Below are 22,202 nucleotides of genomic sequence, written 5' to 3'. Positions count from 1 at the left end.
TTTGGTGATAAGCAAATGCAGGTGAATCCAAATCTGACAGGAGGATTTAAAAAAATTTTTGGACTACATGGGAGTGGAAAAATGTGCTGCACCTTTTCAGTAAAATAGGTTTTAAATTGCTAGTTGTTTAGATTTATGTAAGAGTATTTTCTTTTAAAGCTGGTTTCAATCTATCTCATTTTTTTTTTAATGTGTCAAGAAATTCAGCTTGTTAAAAATCACTGGCATTAGCTAAGTATGTCAATCCCAAGTAAGTCAGTACACTGCATCATATCTGCTAGTCATGAGATGTAAGCAAAGTATGTTGGCTTGCAAGATAGTCTTTCAGATTAGATCAGATTAAACCACCTAGGTTGCATAGAATAAAGCGAGTGAGCTTGGGATCAAAGCTTTACTGGGCTTTGGACATAGTCAAAATGTACCCACATTGATTGGCAATCTTACCAAAAAGCATTAGATATGTATTTTTTCCCTTGATTTTACAAGAAAACAGGCCCATTTTTATTTTTTATTCATTTACTTATTTATTTGTGTAATTACAGTTTTTGTGGAGTTTTCCTCCCCAAAGTTGGGAAGAAAGCCATTTTTAAAGGAACCAAAATCTTTCATCACTCTGAAAAGAGAAGATCTTTTATTGCAGAACAGTCTTGAAAGCAAAGAAAATGAAATATTCTTCAGGCAGAAGAGTTCGTTCTAAAGCCAAGTTTTATATGAAATCCCCATTAATCATCAAACGCTTCTCACTTCTTGTGAATGAATAAGGGGTTTACAAGAGAGGCGGATGGCTTCTCTAGATATTTTTAATCTGCGTGATCCAAAAGTTGGCTTGTCCTTCAGCTTGGAATTATTAAATTTTACACTGTTTTTAAATTAACATGAAAATGTCTTAAAAGTTGTCCATACCATGGCCATCACCCAATGAAAGGATTCTAAATCACTCATGCTCTTTAAGTGACCAGTTACATTTCAAATAAATATGCAATTTTCCAAGGCCTCAGTACAAGGATCTTTCTTCAGATCTCCATCATGTACCTAAACAACCTTAACTCATACTCAGTGTCATAGTTGTTCAAGTAGTATAACCCTTATCCCAACATAGGATTTACCATGGATACCATCTGGCAGGCTTCACCAGCATTGTAATGGTATGTGGGAATGACCTTGGGAGACAGCAAGGAGATGCAGCCAAGGGAACGGTCAGATAAAAGGCGGCTGACCCTCCCTAGTTTCTTGGGCTGTAAAGGGGACGGGGGGAGACATGTAGTTTCAGACTTGCAACATTTTGTTAATGTAACCTTACAATAAAGTAGAATTAACTCATCTGGCCGTGTTTCCTGTCTGGTCCATCTAGCAAGGCTGACAAGTCCTTGGACTTCCAAATCTACTCCATTTTCTGCAGCAGAAGACTCTGGTGATTTCAAACTGGACTCTCTCCCTGCACCTGACAAATCTCTGACCAATCCTCAGCTCAGAAATTTGAACAGGGCAACAGAGATGGCAGGGGCTGCTTCACCATGCCAGTTCTCTGTTAACTCAGACTCAGACTGCTTTTGAACACAGGTTTACTGCTCTTCTGGAATAGGGCTAGACCCGTGTCCAAAAGAGTCCCAACAATCAAGAGTCAGACTCTGTTTGGATACAGCCAAACAAAACACTTGCATGAAAACAGAATGAGTTTTGACAGTTGGCCCAACCTGCTGATCTAGCCATTTGTCAAAACCTGCCTCCTTCGCAGCCCCAACTTCAATCCATATTAATACCCAAGTATGATCGGTGGATGTTTTCTCACCAGCTGGTGATACTTGATCAGAAGGAAGGAAAACAAAGCTGGGGAAATTCAACAATCCCCATCCTTAAACCATCCTTATACCACACATATGGGCAGCACTATTTGTATAGGGATGCAGGGGGAGGATAGCAAATTTTGTGAAAGTATAGTTTTTTGCTGGTTTAAGGACTGGTGGATAGCCCTTGGCTGTGAGAAAGGGCCCTTAACAAGTTATCGATCATTGTTACAATGGCACCCCTAGAAGAATAACTTGAATCACATGATAGAGCCAAGACAACGTCAAAGACAAGTGGCTGTCTTAACCATGACCAATTAACATGGGTCCTCATTTAACTAAAATGTTTATTGACTGGCCTACCTTAGACTTTCTATGTTAGAGGTCGATTAAAGTCCATGTTCCAAGACATTCTTCTTTTACCAACCAATTTTGACTTCCTTTTAGAATCAGAATCCATAACATTTTGTGTCTGGCAGGCAATCTTTTTGAGTGGAATTTTGAGAGCGTATGATGAACATGCTTCTAAAAATGGTGGTCATGGAAGACTTGTTTATTTAAAGGAATGGCTGCTGTTGGAGGCATGACAAGGCACAAAACTGACTGAAAAGCCAGCAAGTCCCCCAATTGCTCACCCCCATCTCAATGAGAACATTGAAGGGCCCTATGGTCAATTTGCTGCAAATAAAATGGGAGAGGAAAGGTGATACGCTTATATATTTTTTAATTAAAAGAATCTTTTAAGGTAGGTGAGCTGGGGGGACACCACAACTGCTTTGTGGCCAAATTGTTCCCAACCCTGAAGGAGGACAGCTCAACATACATAGTTTATTCTTTGGCATCGCTACAAGGTATAATTTTCTCAAAAATGGAAGAACAATGAAATCCCCACAGTGGAGGAGTGGATTGTGAAAATGTCAGAATTTGCTGAGATGGCAACGCTGATCTGTTTGGTCAGAGAAAAAAACAAAAACTTTTTTGAAAGACTAGAAACCTTATATGGACTGTTTGCTGAAACAAGAAAAAATGGATTCATGATTCGAGGATTTAAAAAGATGTGGACTAAGTGAGGGGCTGAAGGGATTTGTATAACATCTAAGAGGGAGGAAAGATTATAAGATTGTAATTATCTGTTGTAGAGAAGGTTGGAAGTCATTACATTTCATAACTTTAGTTTCTTTTCTTGCACCTTTTTTCTTGCTTTTCTTTCTTTTTCTTTAGATTTTTCTTTAATGTAAAATTCTTAATAAACATAAATACATTTTAAAAAGGTATACTTTTCAAAGGTATAGTTACAGAATAATGTTGGCCTTCCAGTTCAGTCATTGCAGAACCAAACCAAAACCTTATTATGGTTGGTCGCACAGTCATCCAGATATTTAGACTGGATTTCAGTTTTATCCACCTATCGTGTCCTTCCCAAGGACCTGGGATAGGCAGATGTTGATTTGATAGTGTTAAAGGTATCGTTGCAGGATATAAACTGTTCCAAGTCAAGCTGCCTTTTGCAATTGACTAATGGTGATTTTGTCAATGCTGATGGTGTTCAGCTCCAGATGTTTTGGGATTGTACCCAAGGCACCTATTACTATTGGTACTATCTTTGCTTTTTTATTATTATATCATCCAATGGATCATCGGACAAATCAACCCAGAGTTCTCCCTCGAGGCACAAATGACCAGGCTCAAATTATCCTACTTCAGACATTTTATACAAAGATCTAGCTCTCTGGAGAAGGCTCTAATGCTGGGAAAGGTGGAAGGAAAGAGAAGAAGAGGATGACCAACAGCAAGGGGGATGGACTCCGTTACCACGGTGATGAGTGCAGCATTGGGAGGGGACAGATCTTATCCCACCTTTATTTTTGCAAGACATGAGTTCTGATCTCTGATGAGAGCTATCTATTCCTTCTCTGCAGCTTGGGAATAAAAACAAGCTATTACAGAATGGATGTCTCTGCCCACTTTTCGCCTACTTGTTGCTTAAGCCTCACCCACCCTATGGGCTCCCATATAGATTACTCCGTAAGGGAATATGACCCTTGAAGGGGGGGGGTGGGAAGCTAAGTTTCTCACTTCCACATAGAGCCTGAATCCTGCTAGCAAGTTACTCAAGGGTTAGGAATCAGGACCTCCAAGTGTGTTTGAAATCTGCTGATGTTAATCTATCAAACATAAAGACACTGTTTTGAAGTTGACCCTTCCAAAATTTGGGGAAGACATAGCTGTCAATATTCATACTGAATCCCCTAAAATGAATTTTCCCATTAGATTAAAACACATCGGGGGGAAAAGCTTCAGTTAAAAACAATCCCAAAAGGGGAGTATGTGCAACTGTATTGCATAAATACAGTTATAACTTAACTACCTTAACATGATAAAGGCCTGTTAAACTAGTTGCAGAAATTAATTCACGGGCTAATAACTGCAAAGGAAGGTGGGTTAAGCAATAGTGAATGACATGAACTACGTGAACGATTTAGCAATACACGAAAGCCAGAACAGCAGGAAATGTCACTACTGTATTTTAAGTTTTCCCATGCTAGATCTGTGTCAAAAATCTCTTATAGAAATCCACTGCTGTTTTTTACTTCCCACTGGTCAATGTGTGTTGTAAATCTCAAGTTCCCAGGCTGCATGGCTGACTGGAGATCTCTGCTAGGTGCGCGCTTGGACTCAGCTGTGGATTCCCACCCTTCATGGCTTGGAAGCATGACCCGCAGAAACTCTAACTGCAACCTTTAGTTACGAGTACAGCCAGTGAGAGAGGCTATCATTTATTACAGGCTTCTGGCATTAGGTTACTTGAAAGGACCAATTTTCCTTTCCTTTGCTCTTGTCAGCATGACTGCTGTCCCTGAATCGGCAAGTCCAGACCTAGTAAAGCCAGCTGAATTGCTTGAGTCTTACATTATGACCAAACCCCGTCATAAGTTAGGCAGCAATAATTGCAGGTTCTTACAGTTTTAATCGGGATGACCAAAGCAGTGCGGACACGTCACGCTGCAAACTCCTTCCCTTTTGCAGGTTGTGCCACACAAAGAAAAGGGGCGGGGCTTGTGTTGCAATGCCTTAAGCCTGCTTTTGTCAGTCTGCCCCCACTTCCCCCCCACCCGCTGCAGGTGCCCCTGAGGGTAGGGCCCAGCCATTTTGGGGTGAGATCTTGCATGAGATTGCAAAAACAGCAGGAGAACTCCATGCAATCTTGCAAGATGTTGCACTCAGATACAAGATTTTGTAGGATTATGGCCATTTCTGAAAACACGGTTTTGGAACCAAGGGCCCAGCCAGGCAGGGGCCTCCTTGCCAGCCTGTTAATAATCTTGACCTGCCGAGATCAGAGAATCACTGCCGATGGTCAGCTTGCTAACCTGGTTCAGTCCTAACCCTGCATTTAGCACCTTCCAATCTTCTTGTGGCAGGGAGAAATTCTAAGAAATCTCAGCTGCGTTAACCTTCTGAACAGGAAATTGAGATGCCCAGCTGGAAATGGCTATGTAGGAACCTGTGGTTTATGGGTTGTTTTCCGCTTGGGCAGTATCTGCGGCTCCATCAGGTGGGCATTCCTCTCCTCTTAGGAGGGCGCCAGATCCCCCTTCTATTGCCTATGAGGACCAGTTGTCCAAAGAGTCTTGATACATGGAGGTGGAAGAGGGCAGTTAGTGACTCCTGCTTTCAACAAAGCCTCTCAGCCTTGCTCCTTTCATTAAAGAAACTGTCGTGCAGAACTTTCGGGAAAACGTGGGTTTTTTCTCTGAAAACGATTCTTTACTTTGTTGATAGCTTGGAAGGAAAAATAACTGCACAATCAAAACCAAGTGTTTGGTATTGGCTGCATTAATTGTATCTAGTATTTAAATATGATATACACGGATTAGTTTTAATATAAAAACATACTTCAGACCCAAATTCCCTGAACACAGCTAGAGAGACACATTCAACATGAGTTCTGTAAACCTAGTACACAGGCTCTGTATGTAACAAAGATATTCCTTTCCTCTAATTTCCTTAAAAAACTCAAACACCTCAAGCAATTGTCACCCCTCCATTGTTTCCCTCCTTTGGTATCCTTTCTCCCCAAATCATCTTATTTTCCTAGACTCAGAGAGCCAAAGGGGCCACTGAGGCCAGCCACCTTCTCAGGGTAGGAATCCAAATTAGAGCATCTCCAACAGATGGTGGTTTAGTCTCAGTCTCAACATGCCCCACTAAAAGAATCCATCACCCTGCAGGATAAATGGTGAACCGCTCTTATTTTAGGAACGTTTTTTTATCCCTCAACATTCCACCAGAACCTGTCTTCCTGTAACTGAAATCCATTATTTAACGTCCTGCATGCTGGAAAGATAGAGAACAAGTCTTGATTCCTTCTGTGGGACATCTTTTCAGGTACCTGAAGTTTCTTATGAAGCCTTTCTTACGTTTGGAGGAAAGAAAACTGACATGCAGCTTAGCAACAGGGACACTGTGAGCACTTTTCTTCATTCTGGGACAATTCTGCTTCTGGAAAAGACAATATCATTTTCTAAAAAAAACGCATTCCTTTCCTCACAGGATATTTGGAAACAAACATAAGGCAATTGAGCACATAGTCCCTTCAATGTGCCCCTATCAGCAGAGTATGGACAACTAAATTTCTGAAGACTCTGTAGTTCCAAGTCCCAGACTTGCTCTTCCATTTCTGCTCAACAAGGAACAAGTGTGCATTTGATGCATGGGTCAACCACTCAATTCCGCCTTCAAGATGGAGCAAATTTAAAGTAGACAACTGCTAGAAGGAGAGGGTCAGCACCAATCATTTGGCAAGGTCAACCACACAGCAAGGTCACGTTCTGACCATCCCAGGAACATTCAGGTCAGTCTGATTTTGACAACCTACGCCGAACATGCCGTGGCGGCTCCCAGTTGTCACTGTCATCTGTTTCTTCCTCATCCTCTTCATCCTCCTGGTCATCCAGCATCTCCTCTTCCTCTTCCTCATCAAACAGCTCAAGGCCAAGTTCAGCTCGTCTCTGCCTGTCCCCAAACCATTCCCTGACCTGCTCATAGCCCATGTGCGATTTTGCAACCAGTTCGTCAAGGTCCTGCTCATTAAGAAACTTGTGTTTCAGGTAATAATCCTTGAGGATTGCTTTTCCAGTTTTAAACTTGATGACTGGGGTTCGGTCCCAGGGTTTGATCCTTTTGTTGGACATCAACCGCCCGCGTGGCCGCCCCCTTCCCCTCCCCTTGGGCCTTCCCCGCCCCCTCCGTCTGGAATGGCCTTGACCATTCACACTGTTTGCACTGTTCCCTTGATAATAGTAGTACCATTTCAAGCCACCGTTTTTCCAGGCATAACGAGTATCCCCGAACCAACTCACAATCTCGGTTCGAGGAAGGCCTGTTTCTTTGGCCAACTTATCATATTCCTCCGAAGAAGGCCACTGAGTTCGAACGAATGACATTTTGAGCATGTGCAATTGTTCTGGTGACTTTTTTGTCTGCTTTCCTGCCTTCTGGGCTCCAGAGCCTTCACCTCCAGAGGTTTCTGCTGCAGCAATTTCCTTCTGACTCTCAGAATGACCTGCATTCAATTCCTCACATTCTTCCGGGGAAACACTCGGTTTCTTCTGTTCTGCAAACCAAGCATCTATTTCTTCTCTGCTCAGCTTTGTTTCTAAACTTATCCTATTCAGTTCATCCTCAGAAAGGGAAGGATTGTTGTGGAAGCTGTCCTGGAGGACTTTAAGTTGCTCCGCAGTCTTCTCTTTGAACTTCTGAGGGCTCAAATCAGAGGCGCCACAGGGCTGCTTCTGCTGCGGTTGGACCAGTGGGGGGGGTTCACTGGTTTCGTCGCTGGAGTCAATAACGATAGTGCAGGAATCGCTGTTCTGATGATTGTAATAATTGTGCTTTGAATTCCTCTGATTGTACCTGGTATCGCTGAACCACTTTTTAATCTCCCCTTTCGTCAAGCCGGTTGTTTCCATGAGCCTGATGATCTCCGAATCGAGAGGAAAGTGACTTTTAAGATAGCTGACTTTTAACTCCGTCAGCTGCTCCTTTGTCTTCTTTGCCCGGACAGCAACCGGGTCCATGTTGGTGGTGGCAGCAGCGGCCACCACCTCCGATTTCGTAAGCTGGGGCGCGGGGACAGCAGCTATTTGTTTGGTTTCGGGAACAGGCTGTGTAGTCTGGCCCTGGGCTTTCTGCAGCTGGGCTGGATTTGGAACTCCTGCCATCGTCAACGCGATGGGGGCCGTCACTGGAAGAGTGCTGGTTCCCGCGACTTGCGTCAGAACGAGGCCTGGCTGGCCCACAATTTGGCACGTCTGCAAAATGGAAGGCAGACCGTTGTTAGCCGCCGAAATATGTGCTGGAATAACTGTAATTGTCTGAGGAACGGTATGCACCGTGCCGTTAAACTGCTTCCTTCTGGCGTCCTCCACTTCTTCTGGTGTCCAGCTCACCCCGTGTTTCAAACGCTGGGCAGAGAACCAGATTTTGATTTGTTCCTCGGTATACTTAGCTTGAGTAGCCAGGAGTGTGATTTCCGAGACAGTTGGGTATGGAAATTTATTGTAAGTGTTCTGCAAGAGAGGGTTGTTATCCAAAGCAGTGTTGTAGGCTGGGATACTATTAATAGGGATCAAGACTTTAGAAATTAAATTAGAAGTTGGTGAAGATGCTAGGGTGGTGATCACCTGAGCGGGCTGAATCACCGTTGCTGGGTTCACAGCTGTGCTGACTGCTTCTGCAGCTAATGGATTAGCCGGGTTGGTGTCTGGAACTGCAGGGAGTGCTTTTTCTATTATTTCCTCACACTCTGTGTCGGTGTCAGCATCTTTTTCTTCTGCAGGACCATCTTCTGCCGCATTGTGAAAAACAACAATCCGCTTTGTTTCATTCTTATTTTTCATCATTTTCATAATGGGGGTTTTGCTGATCGAGATGCCGCCCAAGTGGGTCTCAGAACCCTCCAATAATTCTTCCGCTTTCTCCTCTTGGACAAAACTCCCATCAAAAGTAAGATCGTTCACCGTTTGCTCGAATATGGTTTGGTTGTTGCGTTTAACCATGGTCAGTTTGAAGTTTTCCTCTCCAGGATGGTACTTCGTATTATGTTCTGAAAGAGCATCATACCTTTTGGTAACAAATTTGCATTCGAGGCAGACATAAGATGAACTTAAAACAACATTGGGGTGCTCGGAATCCACGTGGAAAGTAAACATATTTAAATCAGGAGTCTGAAACGTACAGTATTTGCATTCATAGCCGCCTTCAACTTTTTTATTTTGCTGACTGTCGGAATCTACACATTCTCGAGAGTCTTCATCACTTGACACGCTTCCTGCAGATGTGATCACTGGCAACACTTCATCAGCATCTGATACTGCTTCTACATCTGGATCCAGTTCTCTCGCCAGGACCATGCAGGGTACGGTGGATTTTCGTTTACTCGCCATTTCCTCTGAGATGAAAAGGCGACAAAGGAAACCAGTTCAGGTTCCAACCCTTCAATCTTTCCAGAGACCTGTGGGGTCGCGGGCTTTTGGTACTACAGCCCTGCCCGGTAGCTTCTCCCCATTTCGTCCCTTAGCAGCATTTCCATAGTGCAATTAAGTAAGACAACTTGCAGACCAAAGGAAAAGGCAACGAGCAGCAACTTCTTAACATCTATCCATGCACCCTGGATTTAAAAAAGAAAAGGGGGGGGGGAATGAGATTTATTTCAGCGTTGTTTCCTTTATATGAAGCCAAGTGCATCTGAATGAATCACTCAGAAGTACTGGAAACCCTGAACAAGTTGGGTCAAGTCATGAGCCTGATACAGCTCATCAACTATGTGACCAACCAAGGCTTCAGTAAGCTTCCTGTCATTATCATCCCCATCACTGTGTATCATCATTAATGACACTCCAGCAAGTGGTTAAAACATGAAATTGTCAAGCAATGGGCTAAGGGTCAACATGGTGGCACGCAAGATTTGCAGGCCTGGGCTAAAACCCTGCACTTGGAATACATCTACCCTATATAATAATACATTTTTTAAAAATTCCCTTCTTACTGCTATGGGCAGTACATGCCTTCTTCAATCTCGGGTCCTCTACCAGAGGCCTGGGAGTTTGAGGGTCCTATGCAAGATCTTAGCCATTCCTAGCACTGCACTCTTCTGGACAGAGAGCTTGGATGTTGTTCCTGGGATCTGTTGGAGCCACTCTCCCAGCTTAGGGGTCACGGCCCCGAGCGCTCCTACCAACACTGGGACCACTTTGGCCTTTACTTTCCACATCCTCTCTAGATCTTCCTTCAGGCCCTGGTACTTCTCCAGCTTCTCATGCTCCTTCTTCCTGATGCTGCTGTCACTTGGCACTGTTACATCTATTACCCCTGCCATATAAATATATTTATCAATATTCAGTGATAGATATCACTGAAACTGAAGGATAGAAACAACCTCCCACCAAGCCAGACTGAGCAATCAATTAGTCTACTATGGCTGCAACAGCTTCCAAGCAAGTGGTCTTTCCATCATCTGTTGCACAATGAGATTTTAACTGAAGCCACCAAAGGCTGATTGAGCCAAGGGCCTTCTGCACACACAGCTACAACTCCTTGGCTTGAAAAGGATTGCAAAATGATCAGAAGACTCATCTGAGGATCAGACAAAGCTCCAATAAAGTACAACGTGGAAGTTTACAAGGCACATTACACGAGACAATCTGATTTTAATTAAGGACTAATCTCTCTGCTATCCTATGGCCTGTAAACCGTTTTCATTATGTTAGTTCAAGTGCAAGAAAAGAAAAATTTCCTGATTAAGTTGTAGGAGTGATTTCCATTGGGCATTCAACCTGTGCCTGCAAAGAACTTAACGATGCACATCTATAGGGAAGCCTAACTAATGTGATCCTAAGACTGGATTCAGAACCCTTGATCAGCTCCCGTTTCTTCCCCCAATTCAGTACTTTCTGCTAGTGAGGCTCAGACTCAGCCATAAGCCCACAGCATGCGTGTACACATGCAAAAAAACCCCAAGGTCTTGTACTGTATTCAATCCCTTCTATCTCTAATTTTCAAGAGATCGGGTTACACGTGATAGGAAAAGACATCCTTTTTGCTGGAGACCCAGAAAAGTGCTGTCATCAGGCCACATGGGACTCTGCTAGATGGACAAACTGCACAATGGCAGATCGTTACGTCCTTCATTCTAAGTCACGAAGCAGGAGGAATGTCTTCTGAGGATTTCAAAATACAGACGCTTCCCTGTTGCTTAAAAGACCCTGCCTGGGAAAAAAGGGCTGCACAATGCTCTGGAGTGTGTGCAAGTATTCACGTAGTGTTCACCTGCCTGTAATCCTCTGAAGCTGTGGTTTCCTTTAACAAGACTGAGATAATAAAATAAGTCTGCCTTATGTACAGTCTTTATGTGAGAAAAGAACCTGCTATCATTGTTTAGGATGGGTTTAGCCCAGGAACTTGTGAATAACTGTCTGTGAGCTTCTGCTGCCCCAAAGGTAAGGGCAGAGGAGCCTTATGTGTGCAGAAACAACTTCTTGGATCTTTGGAAGCCAATTTTTACTCCATTCTTCTGGCTCAGTTTACTGAACATAGAAAACAAGTGAACAATTCCACATTTTAGCACAGCTGTAACTACTGTAGGCAAGAGCAAATCCAGCCCAAAGCAACAGGAAGAAACTATGATCACAGCTGATGGCTTTTCGAACTCACCGTCTTCTCCTGTTTGTAAACAACTTTTAAAACTGATTGTACCAAGGCAAATAAACCCCACTTAATCCACACAGGTAGTCCTTGCTTACAGACCACTCGTTCAGCAACTGTTCGAAGTTACGACGGTACTGAAAAAGGAGACTTATCACCAGTCCTTGAAGTTGTGGCCATTGCAGCGTCCCTGTGGTCATGTGATTGTGATTTGGGTGCTTGGCATCCGGTGCACAATTACAACAGTCGCAGTGTCCCTGTGGTCACGTGATTGTCATTTGCGACCTTTAGAGCCAGCTTCTGGCAAGCAAAGTCAATGTGGAGGCTGGCAAGAGGTTGCAAGTCGCAGTCACGTGACACTGTGCTTAATGACTGCGAGTGATTCGCTTGAAGACCACTGTCAGAACTGCTGTTGTAAGTTGGCATGGTCACATGTTTTGCTTTATGACTGCATCGCTTAGCGACAGAGTCGCTGGTCCCAATTACAGTAATTAACTGAGAACTACCTGTATTAAAATTGGCACTGGGGCTGAGGCCTTTTAAGTAGACCACTGTTACGCTTCCACTGCTGGAGGGCAGGACGCTCTTATAGTTCAGTCTACTTGGCGCTTCTTTTCTTCCTTTTTCTTCAGAAAAATGGAAGAGGAAGCTTTGAAATCAGGGGATTTAAAGCAGCCCTAAGGAAGGAAATCAGATGGTGGCGTAAGATGAAGAGTATTTATGGTGTAAAAATATATTTTTATTTACTTAACAGAAATCTTACTGACCATAATGGGTCTTTTTTCTAAGTCAATGAACAAGGTTTGTGGCTATTAGGCTGAATCTACATATATTTACCTGAATTCAACAGCACTTGCACCTGAAGAAGTGGGTGTAGTCTATGAAAACTTATACAGGTAGTCTTTTAGCAACAGCTTCATTTAGCAACTGTTCAGTTACAACAGTGATAAAAAAGTAACTTTGCAACAAGTCCTTGCATTTATGACCTTCGCAGGTCTGTAAAGCAAAGGAAAGCTGAAGTAAGATTGTCAGCACAGTCACGGTTTTAGTTAGCAACTGCTTCACTTAATGACCAGGTTGCTGGTCCCAACTGTGGTCAGTAAATGAGGACTATCTGTACCACAATATATTTGTTGGTCTTTAAAGGGCCATAGGACTCTTTTGTTGTTTCTGAAGCAAAAACCTAACACTGTTTCCCCTCCAGGAACTCATTGCTGAATATAGATGAACAGGTTCACTATAGTTCCTCTAAGCCAGTGTTTCTCAATCTTGGCAACTCTTAATGTGTGGACTTCAACATGGCTGGCTGGGGAATTCTGGGAGTTGAAGTCCACACATCTTAGAGTTGCCAAGGTTGAGAAACACTGCTCTAAGCTGATGATCGTGCAGAAAAGGGAGACATTTGGCTGGAGAAAATGAGAGATAAGAGACTCTCTTTTTAAGCATTTGTAGTATCAATTAGATAAGTTGCTCCTGGCCCTCAAAAAACACTTTCCTTTCCCGGGGTCTCCACAAGTTCAATTTCCAAATGGGTTCCAAATAGGTCTTATCTCTACCGTACACTCCTATAAATGTTGGAAAACAAAGTAGGGAGCTGCCCAATCACATTTTAAGGATGCAAATCTTAAACCATTAATAATACGTGTAGTGCCACACTCCTTATGTCTATTCGCTTTTAGAAATATCTTATTGTAGGCATATGCTGCTTCTCCTCAAAGACATAAAGGGCTTCCCACTTTCTTCCTGTGATGGAGTCTGGCTAAGAGATAGAGGATTCTCCAGGAAGGGGGTGGGATTTCTTAGTGCACCTCAGGCAGCAGAAGACCTTGGGCCAGAGCATATGGCATTGTTCTCCTGTCCTACTTGGCTACTGCAGTTGAGGTGACAAAAGGGTCTGTGAGAAGGTGTTTCTGTAGATACCCATCCTTCCTTGAGTGTATACTTCATGCATTGCACACGTGCACAAAAAATAGCTTCTGTGTTGATACTTTTATGCCGATGTGCATAAACATCTACGTACCAATGCCGTCTAAGTTCACTGTTGGGGCAGAGGGCAGGATCCACCATGGCCTTGAGTCGACACTACCTAGCCACTCAGGAAAACCATGCTAGATTATCTTTCTGAAATATGATAAGCGACCTTCTCGTCATAGGGCCAATAGTGGCCTTTATTTAGCCCCAGTCCTTGAAGACAGAAATGAAGGCAGGGAGGAGATGAGAAAGGAAGAGAGAGGAAGAATGTGGTATGAAAATGATTTTTGCTGACTTTATCCAACACTGCACTGACACCCCCCCCCCCCCAAAATAAACTAGTTGTAGCACAAGAGTACCTATCATGAGTTCAGATATTCTTCCGGGGACCTAGAACTTCCTGCACTTATATGCTTGCTTTAAGCCTCCTCCAAGACTCCAGCTCTTTATATCCATCAGTCCTTGGGATGGAAGGAGGAGCATCGTCTATCACACAGTGATATCGTTTGGTCTGAAAAACAAAATGACATACACTTGTCTGATAAATAGCAGGACAAGGGTACAGCAAGTCCAAGAAACACAACTTGGCAGGCCAGGAACGGAGAACCATTTCCCCCTAATTTATGGGAAAGCTTTCTGCCGGCCAGAGGCACGGTGACTGGACAGAGAGCCCAAACAGGCAGGATTTACAGCACTCCACCCTCTTGTGCATCCCTCCAGCAACCTAAAACTTAAAATTTCCACCCCAGTTACACTTTAACTCTACATCTCCATGGTTGCCATGGGGATTGTGGCCAATTATAAAACACTTCCTTTCTGGGAGGCAAGCTGGTGAAGTTGCTTTGGATGGCCCGGATAATCTCTGGGATCCCAGCCTGCTTTTCCCCCCTTGGGTAGGGGGGCATCTCTCCAAACAAAGCCCGGACTTCTATCAGGATCCATATTCTAAACATCTGTGCCACAGGGAGCCTTGAAAATAGGAATGATGCTAGTGGCTTTGGTGGGAGGCCAGACTTCCATGTACCTTTTTTTAAACAAAATGCAAAGAACCTTTTTAACAGGCGAGTCACATGGAGCACATACCTACCTGGACCCCCAAGATTAGAGAGTCCGAGTGGGAAACCCAGCTCCAAGTCCGGCCTGAGCACCATAAGCTTGGGGCTGTTCTTCTGTCCACTCTCCTGGGGGGAAAGTTCAGGGAAACCGCACTCCACTTACTCCAGCCTGTTCACCGCCCCCAGCCTGGGGGTCAAACTCGCCCCCCTCAAAGCTACCTAGCGATCCCTCCCCTTGACAGCCCACCTCGTTGGCAGAGCACGCCAAGCTGCAGCGGCTACGTGGGCTGCGCCGGTGGAGACGCGCCGCTGGCGTTGGCCAAGCCGAGCCTCTGTACGCGCGACGTGCCCGGCATAGCAGGGCAGTCTCTGAAAAATGCCCAACGCGGCGGGCGCGTTTCCAGCAGGAGCCCGGTCTTCCTTTCTTCCAGGAGACCTGCGCTTCGCCGGCCACCTTCGTCCTCCCAGTTCCCTAACGCCCTCTGAATCATCGCACAAACGAGCACGGCAGGCTCCGGCAACGGAGCCAACAATAGAGGCGGGGGGCGTACCGGAGGCCCCCAACGCCCTTCTTCCCGCGGCCAGCGCTTCCCGAGAGACCGATCGCTTCGGCTCGGGGGCTTCTGCCGGGTCCTCCCGCTGCTGGGGGAACGTCCTCCTTCCCTACCCGGTGCCCAGCCCAGCCCAGCGAAAGGGGGGCCCTGGCAGAAAGCCGGGGCGCCGCCCTCCCCTCCTCGGACCACCTCGCCCAGTCCCTCGGCTTCGGGACCCCGGGCTGCTTGCACGGGGGAAAGGCGGGCACGGCTCTCCCGCTCCCTCTCACTCTGCTCGCTGACGCCCGGGGGCCCTGCCCGGCCGCCGGGCTTCGCCCACGCACAGCCGCCGGGCAGCTCCGAAAACCCCTACCTGGCACCGTTCGCAGGCGGCTTTCGCCCTCGGATTGCGCCCGCTCAGTGGAAGTCCGCCATCTTGCATTAAAAAAATCCACTGCACTTTTGGGGGGAGGGGGAGCGATGCTTTGTGAACTTTGAACTAGAATCCAGCACTTTTTTTCCTCCCTTTTTTTTTTTCCTTTTGCAACAAGCCCACTTTCGCGCTTCACTTTTTCCATTCGGCTTGCGGAGCGAAGTGAAATCCCGGCCGGAAGCAACGCGCGTCGGGATCTGTAAAAGACATTTGTTAGGGAGGGAGCGCAGCGCTCCAGCGGCGGCGAGCGGATCGCGGCACCCCGCTGCGCACAACCCGGCGGAGCGGGCGGGCAGGAACGGCGAAGGGGCGGAGCCAGCCGCGCTCTGCGGGCTCTCTGCCCCCGCCCTCCCGCGAGCATGGGAAGCGAGGCAGTGGGCGGGGTCAGCGCCTCGCCTTTAGCAGGCCGGCCCAAGAGAAAGCAAGCGCCTGATTGGCCGCGCCGGGTTCGGCTGGGCCAAGAAGGGAAGGGAAGGGAAGGCGAAGCGAGAGGGCTTCTGCGGAGCGTCCGCTTTTCTTCCACCGCCAACGAAGGGCAGGGTCAGGGCCAGAGAGGCCGGGAAGCCGATTCGGCCCGTCCGTTATCAGGGCTTCCAGATCGGGACTGCAAGAATTCGGGCGACCCGCAGGAGGGATTCAGGGCCGCGTCTTTCTCCCGCTGCGTCGCGGCCGGTGGCGCTCGCCCTCTTCTCGGCAGGTTGTGCCTCTCCCGAAAGAGCCTGGTCCCGGCTCTTCCTCCGTGCTCTGGGCGCCGGTTTCTGCGGTTTTGAAGAGCATCCGCCCGGCGGTCTCCTCCAGCGTTTAGGACAAAAAGCGCTGTCCGGTTTCACCAGTTTGCACTAAAAAGGGAAACCCCGGACCCAAGCCAGTCCATTTTAGCTACGTTCCGCATTGTACACAAGTTTTCTTCTTATTACATTTTATAAGGCTCTTTATTACGGCGCTGGGCAGCATACAATACAATTACAATACAATACAATTTGAAACACTATAAAAGAACAGCAGCGTCTGGGGGGGGGAAATCAACGCTCTCCGGCAAGCCGTCCACGCACTAAGGACCCACCACTCATTCTAGAACAGGGTTCCTCAACCTCAGCAACTTTCAGATGGGTGGATTTCAACTCCCAGAATTCCCCAGCCATTCCTGGCTGGCTGGGGAATTCTGGGAGTTGAAATCCACCCATCTGAAAGTTGCTGAGGTTGAGGAACCCTGTTCTACATGCGGTCTGGATTGCACTGTTACCGTATCCACCTTTACATTTTTAAAATTATTAACACGAAGGCAGCGTCAGAGGCACTGGGAACGTTCTAGCTAAAACATGATGGCTCACTTAGGCCGATCTTCACCTTATGGACTAGATCTGCTGAGCCCCTTGGCTTGGCTTTGGATTGCGGTGCTGTGCAAATTCAGCCATACTCTGTGAATGATGAAGGTGTTACGATTATTGACGCTTTTCTCATTCCGAATTTATATTTCAAATTTGTCACTGCCCGTCTCCCTGCAGTGTGACTCTGGGCGGTTTACAGCAAAAACAGAACAAACATTAATTAAAATAGATTAACATTAGTTAAAATAAGCTACAACAGTCATAGCATAGCATCAGTGTTTTCCTTTTCCTAGCCATACAATCCTGAGATCCTAGTTATCCATCAGATTAGAATACATGAGGAATTAGATATACCCCATATTTTATATTTACATTGAACTACATGTGCTATTTCAATGCCCACCTAGCATATAAAAGCCATTTCAAAGCTCTTTGCTAACTCCTGCTTTTATCTCCCTGATCTAACATCCAGTAAAGTTGCAGGTCCCAGCTGACTAGAAATCTAAAAGATTTAGACACCACTTTCTTGAAAGCAGCAGGGGGCAAAATCAAAAGCAGAGGCTATAGTTTAAACCTCGAGGAAACATTTTGAAGATTAAAGACAATTGAGTGCTAGGTACACTCTAACGGAGCAGCAAGGTACTTCAGCATTTTCAGTAATGGTTTCTGGGCGACTTTCATAGTCTTCAAACATCTGGGATCACATCCAGTATACTATCCTCCATGCTGGAAATTTCAGAGTAAAAGCAACAAAGATTCCCCTTTTTTTCCTCTGAAAATCAGAGTAGCAGGGAGTGGAGTATCATTTAATTTCATGAATCCACTGTTATCCCCACCCCTGGTGAGTCTCCCATCACCTGTCACATGCGGGGAACCTCGGCACCCACAGTTATTCAGAGAGCTCTCAAAGGGCATAATGTACCCAGCCACTGGAGCTCCTCAATCTAGGAACGACAGTGATGTATTCTAACTTTCTTCAACAAATTAGATTTGGGGCTAGGGTTGTATCTATTATATGTAACTGGGGGGGAAAAAATGCCATCTACAATTAGTATCAAGAGTAATTTATTTTGTCCATTAAAATTTTAACATTTATATATTACATAACATTTAGAGCACTAAAAAGATTATACAAACTGTATTAACACTAAAATTAGTGCAATAAAAAACATGGATGCTGTTTGAAATTTGAGCTACTAGAATCGAATATATCTTGTCACCAGTAAAAGCAATGTGATGATACAGTAGAATAACACCTGCAATTCAACATATATACATGATTTGATTGAAGAACGTTGGGATAAATTAAGATGTAATTTTATTCAATTTACAGGAAAATGTAATGTATTTTTCAAAAGATCAACATCTCCTCCACGTAAGTGGCTTGACAGACTAGGCTGTTTCTTTTTAAACACATTAGATCCTGATAGTTGTAAGAGGTTCAGTTTTACAAAGGAAGGAAAAAACAAGTATGCTGTAAGAAGGCTGCCAGGCACACTGGTACAACCGCTTGCCTTCTTTAACACTTGTTCTCAATGTATTAGAAGGCTGGGTTTCTGTTCCATATGGGTAAAAATCAAGACATGTTACATTAGATAAAATCTACTGTGCATATGTAATATTTGGTCTCACATTAATTGTGAACTGAAGACTGCAATTTCTCTTGTCATTGCCTGAAAATGGAAAAGAGAATGCATGACATAAGTAGAATCAAACAGCATTTTAACTAAATAGTTTTTGTTCTATTGTTGAAGTATAATTTTGAATTGTAGTTTATGTTGCAGGCCTTTGTTGTGGCAAGCAGTCATTATCTTGTATTTCCATTCAAGGACAGATTCCTATATACAGAACTGCCAGAATCTGCATTTTATGTGGAGTCAGAATTCTGGAGAATTTTGGCCTAACATGAATGAGCTTAATCACTTCAGCGTGGCTCTTCCTACTTTTGGCTAAACAAGCCACAAAGGAAGGGCTCTCTGGCTTGATTGCCAGATAACAAGCCATAGCTGGAATCAAGTCTAAATTCATGGTTTCCAGCTCTTGTTTTGTCAGGAAGAAAAACAAGCAATATAAGCTTTGGTATCTACTATGAGAGTACTGATAATATAATTGGGTGCACAGACTTAAATTACCGTTAGAATATATCCGTGTAAAATACTGTACCTCAATCAATTTGGTTTTGTCGTAGTCTCCACGATGTCGATAAATACACTGACTGAGTAAGGCATAGAGTTTCTCCAACTGAAGTATAGTGTAGTTTCCACTTTTCTCAGTGACCATGTTCAGTAATTCCTGGGGAAAACAGAATACTACTCTTATTCCTTCAGGTAAGGCCAGACATTTCTTCAAGAGGCCAGCTGTGCTTCCATATATATTATATATATTCATGGATAAGCCAAGAATTTTAGGTGCCAAAATACACCCCAAAAATTGGGCTTGGCTTATCTGCAGATGGGTTTATTCACAAATATATACCATAATACTTTTTTTAAAGTACCTGTATATACTCGCAGATAAGCCCATCTGTGGATAAGTAGACCCTTGAATTTTTAACCAAAATACCACAAAAAATGCATCACCTGTGGATAAGGCAATTGTGAAAATTAAAACATACAAACATTTCAAGGGTTGGCCTATCCCAAACATGGGAGCAATTTCCTGCCACAATATCTCAGCTTTAAAATATTCTGATTCTAGCCTTGCACAGACAATGTCCCTGTTTGTGATGCACAGAAGCCATGGAATAAGAGGACATTTTAAATATAAAATAGGTTTTCTTTATGTTCTTAGCAGTGGAGCTATTTGGAAACCTGAGCTATCAGATTTTGTCTGTCCCCCTTTCCCTAGAACCATTTAACATCTTAGTTTGGAACCTCCAAAATATATTTTGGTTTGAGTACAAACACATTTCAATTCTCTGAGCTGGAAAGAGTCTATGTATAGAAAATACACAGCATAATTTATACTCCAGTTACGATGAAGACTGGAAATTGTGAGCTGATAGCAATGTAATATTTAGCAGATTTAACCCTATAATTAAATTCAGCAAAAAAGAACACCCCCCCACCCCAATGCTTACAGATCAATAGAAGGCAAGACACTCTGCACTCAGGTGTACAATATATTAAGACACACAAAAGCAAACAAGAAGTTCCCTCCAAAACATACATTCAGTTTTTCGTGATCCACAATGAGTGGTGGTATTTGCTCTGATAGAATTTCCATGGCTTTCTCAACATTTATGAGATGCTGCTGTTCTACCTGTGAGCGCCTTGCACGGGTCATACGAAGCATACATATATCTAGAATAATAAAAAGACAACTAGGATTAACAGAAATATCCACCAGATATAAATAAGCAAAGTAAGCCCTGTGGTGCTTATAAGTAATATCAAGGGGTAGAGTACATATACAATATTTAAGTCTGCCTAGTATCCTACATTAAGACCCTGATGCTGGGAAAGATTGAAGGCAAAAGGAGAAGAGGACAGCAGAGGATGAGATGGTTCGATAGCATCACTGAAGCAATGAGCATGAAACTGAGCAAACTCAGGGAGGCAGTGAAGGACAGGAAGGCCTGGCGCGATATGGTTCATGGGGTCACGAAGAGTCGGACACGACTTAACGACTGAACAACAACAGTATCCTACAATGTCTTAAAATATCTTATTTGAAGCCTAGAGATATATAGGACCAAATCAAATAATTGATCATCAAGATGATTCACCTTTTCTTATAATGGGTGGAAAACATTGACAAATCAGGGCTATAACCTGGCCTACAGACCTCCCAGAGAACAACAAGAGGCCACTTGGTGTCACTGTGGTATATACTGAAAGGGAAAGAAAAGCTGGGGTTTTTTTACCTGTTTTGGAAACGCAAAGTTTAGGATCAAATGGAGCAAGAGGCTTCTGGGATGCCCATTTTGACCCGCACTCTTAAAATCCTAGTGCCAAAATCTGTCCATTGTGTTGCCCAATTTCACTAAAATGATTTGGAGGTGGTCTGCAGGCAAAAAATGGGATATTAGGGCTCCCCAACCAAGGATGCCCTTAATTTTCTAAGGCTTTCTTTTCCATGGCTCAGGCGTTGGTTTCTGTATTAGCAGGCTTTCAGGGAAGGTCTTCGACCTGAGTGGGCCCCCATGTAGAGATTTTGCTGGTCATATAAAAGCATCCCAAAGAGGAAGATTTTAGAATACTATAACTATGCTTTTTTCCTGATTGTCTATGCTAGTCTGTGACTACAAAAAAACACCAGGATGTTAATTAGAGCAATATAATTCTAAGGGCCCTGAAATAATCACAATTTCACTGAATAAAACTAATTTTCTAGTATTATAAAACTAGCAGTGTAATGTGAATTTAAACCTAGCTGGCAGAATTACTGAAGTGGAAAAGGCTCTGCAATGTTAAGAGAATATGGGGTAAAATTAAGCACTCTCCCCCACAGTATATTTTGACACTTTTTACTCACCATTAGCATCCCTACCTAATGAATGTTCTATCGTATCTCCATTACATCCTTTTCTTTGTTCTGAAAGTTCAGTATCCTTGTTGCTCTTCTCAAATTTTCCTTTATCATTACAAATGGCTGGCTCATTTTCTGCATCAGATTTATTTTGACAGATATATTGCTCTGGGGGCACACTTTCGGCCTCTTCTAGTGACATCTGTGCTATTTCAACTTCAGTTTGCTCCATACTAGAGTTATTATTTTCCATACATTCTTCTCCATCACTCTCTGCTTCATCTTGCTCTTCTCCTGGAGCTTTGTTCTCTTTATTGAAATGCAACGTCTTTTTCCGCTTTGCTAGGTTGCCCAGGCACCACCGACTCTTTCTTCTTAGTTTTCTCTTTGATAAGGCTACATTAAAAAATATAATCAAATTCATTAGTTTTTCCTGCCCTAAAAATCAACAAGTTTGGAACAAGTTTGGAGAGTATTATGGGAAACCACTAAGTTACTTAAGTTACTACAAATGCAAAAATTTGCACATGAATTTTCACATGAAAGGATCATTTGCCTTCTCTGGTGTAACAGTTTAAACTGTTTGATGCAACTATATAATCTATATTGAAGCTAATACATAGACTTGAATCTCAGTATCTTTCTTTTCTTGGAAAAAGATATGAATATTGTTTAGATAACCATTCATATCTTTCAAAGAGATGTAGTGGTGGCATGTTTTATAGATGCCATTTCTAGGGTCAGCTATGAACACAAAGACATTTTAATGAAGGATAATTTTTGGAGAGGAAAATTTGGAAGAAGGATAAAATAGGATAAAACAAATAACATATAGACATCCTCTCCTCTCTTCTTGATAGTTCAAGCTATGGTTCCTGCTTTCCTATTCATTTTCTTTTTATATATCATTTTTCCAAACTAAA

The 22,202-nt window shown here is 43.8% G+C and overlaps 2 protein-coding genes across 6 annotated transcripts in view; both read right to left on the bottom strand.

Moving 5' to 3' along the window:
- Positions 1-4,919: 4,919 nt before the first annotated feature.
- On the bottom strand, positions 4,920-15,771 carry ZHX1 (zinc fingers and homeoboxes 1). Of its 4 annotated transcripts, XM_088148995.1 has the most exons (5): positions 15,422-15,771; positions 13,820-13,971; positions 13,510-13,673; positions 11,996-12,166; positions 4,920-9,456 (listed from the first exon to the last, which is right to left on the bottom strand). In XM_088148995.1, exon 5 carries the CDS (start codon positions 9,230-9,232, stop codon positions 6,641-6,643), a length of 2,592 nt encoding a protein of 863 aa, XP_088005121.1. In that variant the 5' UTR covers positions 9,233-9,456; positions 11,996-12,166; positions 13,510-13,673; positions 13,820-13,971; positions 15,422-15,771; the 3' UTR covers positions 4,920-6,640. The 4 variants fall into 4 exon arrangements, with proteins under 4 accessions (XP_088005121.1, XP_088005122.1, XP_088005120.1 ...); XM_088148996.1 differs by lacking the exons at positions 11,996-12,166; positions 13,510-13,673 and adding an exon at positions 14,548-14,641; XM_088148994.1 differs by lacking the exon at positions 11,996-12,166.
- Positions 15,772-17,841: 2,070 nt separating this feature from the next.
- ATAD2 (ATPase family AAA domain containing 2) overlaps positions 17,842-22,202 on the bottom strand; it is a 42,726-nt gene continuing 38,365 nt past the window's right edge. Inside the window, exons 25-28 of one of the 2 annotated variants that reach the window (XM_007435886.3) lie at positions 21,301-21,675; positions 19,978-20,111; positions 18,973-19,101; positions 17,842-18,482 (exon numbers count right to left, since the gene is read on the bottom strand). In XM_007435886.3, coding sequence (XP_007435948.2) covers positions 18,438-18,482; positions 18,973-19,101; positions 19,978-20,111; positions 21,301-21,675 — 683 coding nt within the window. In that variant the 3' untranslated portion in view covers positions 17,842-18,437. Of the gene's footprint in view, positions 18,483-18,972; positions 19,102-19,977; positions 20,112-21,285; positions 21,676-22,202 lie in introns of both variants that reach the window. The other variant, XM_007435885.3, reaches the window with a different exon arrangement.

The sequence above is a fragment of the Python bivittatus genome, unplaced genomic scaffold (assembly GCF_059951505.1).
Source record: "Python bivittatus isolate LINGU-HERP-01145 unplaced genomic scaffold, Pbiv_v1 ctg000590_np1212, whole genome shotgun sequence".
Classification (NCBI taxonomy): Eukaryota; Metazoa; Chordata; class Lepidosauria; order Squamata; family Pythonidae; genus Python; species Python bivittatus.
The sequence above is the reverse complement of the archived record's forward strand: the minus strand, read 5'-3'. Positions and strand labels throughout refer to the sequence as shown.

What these genes read in the sequence shown, in the direction of transcription:
- ZHX1 (XM_088148996.1), bottom strand. Translation starts at nt 9,232, where the DNA reads ATGGCGAGTAAACGAAAATCCACCGTACCCTGCATGGTCCTGGCGAGA.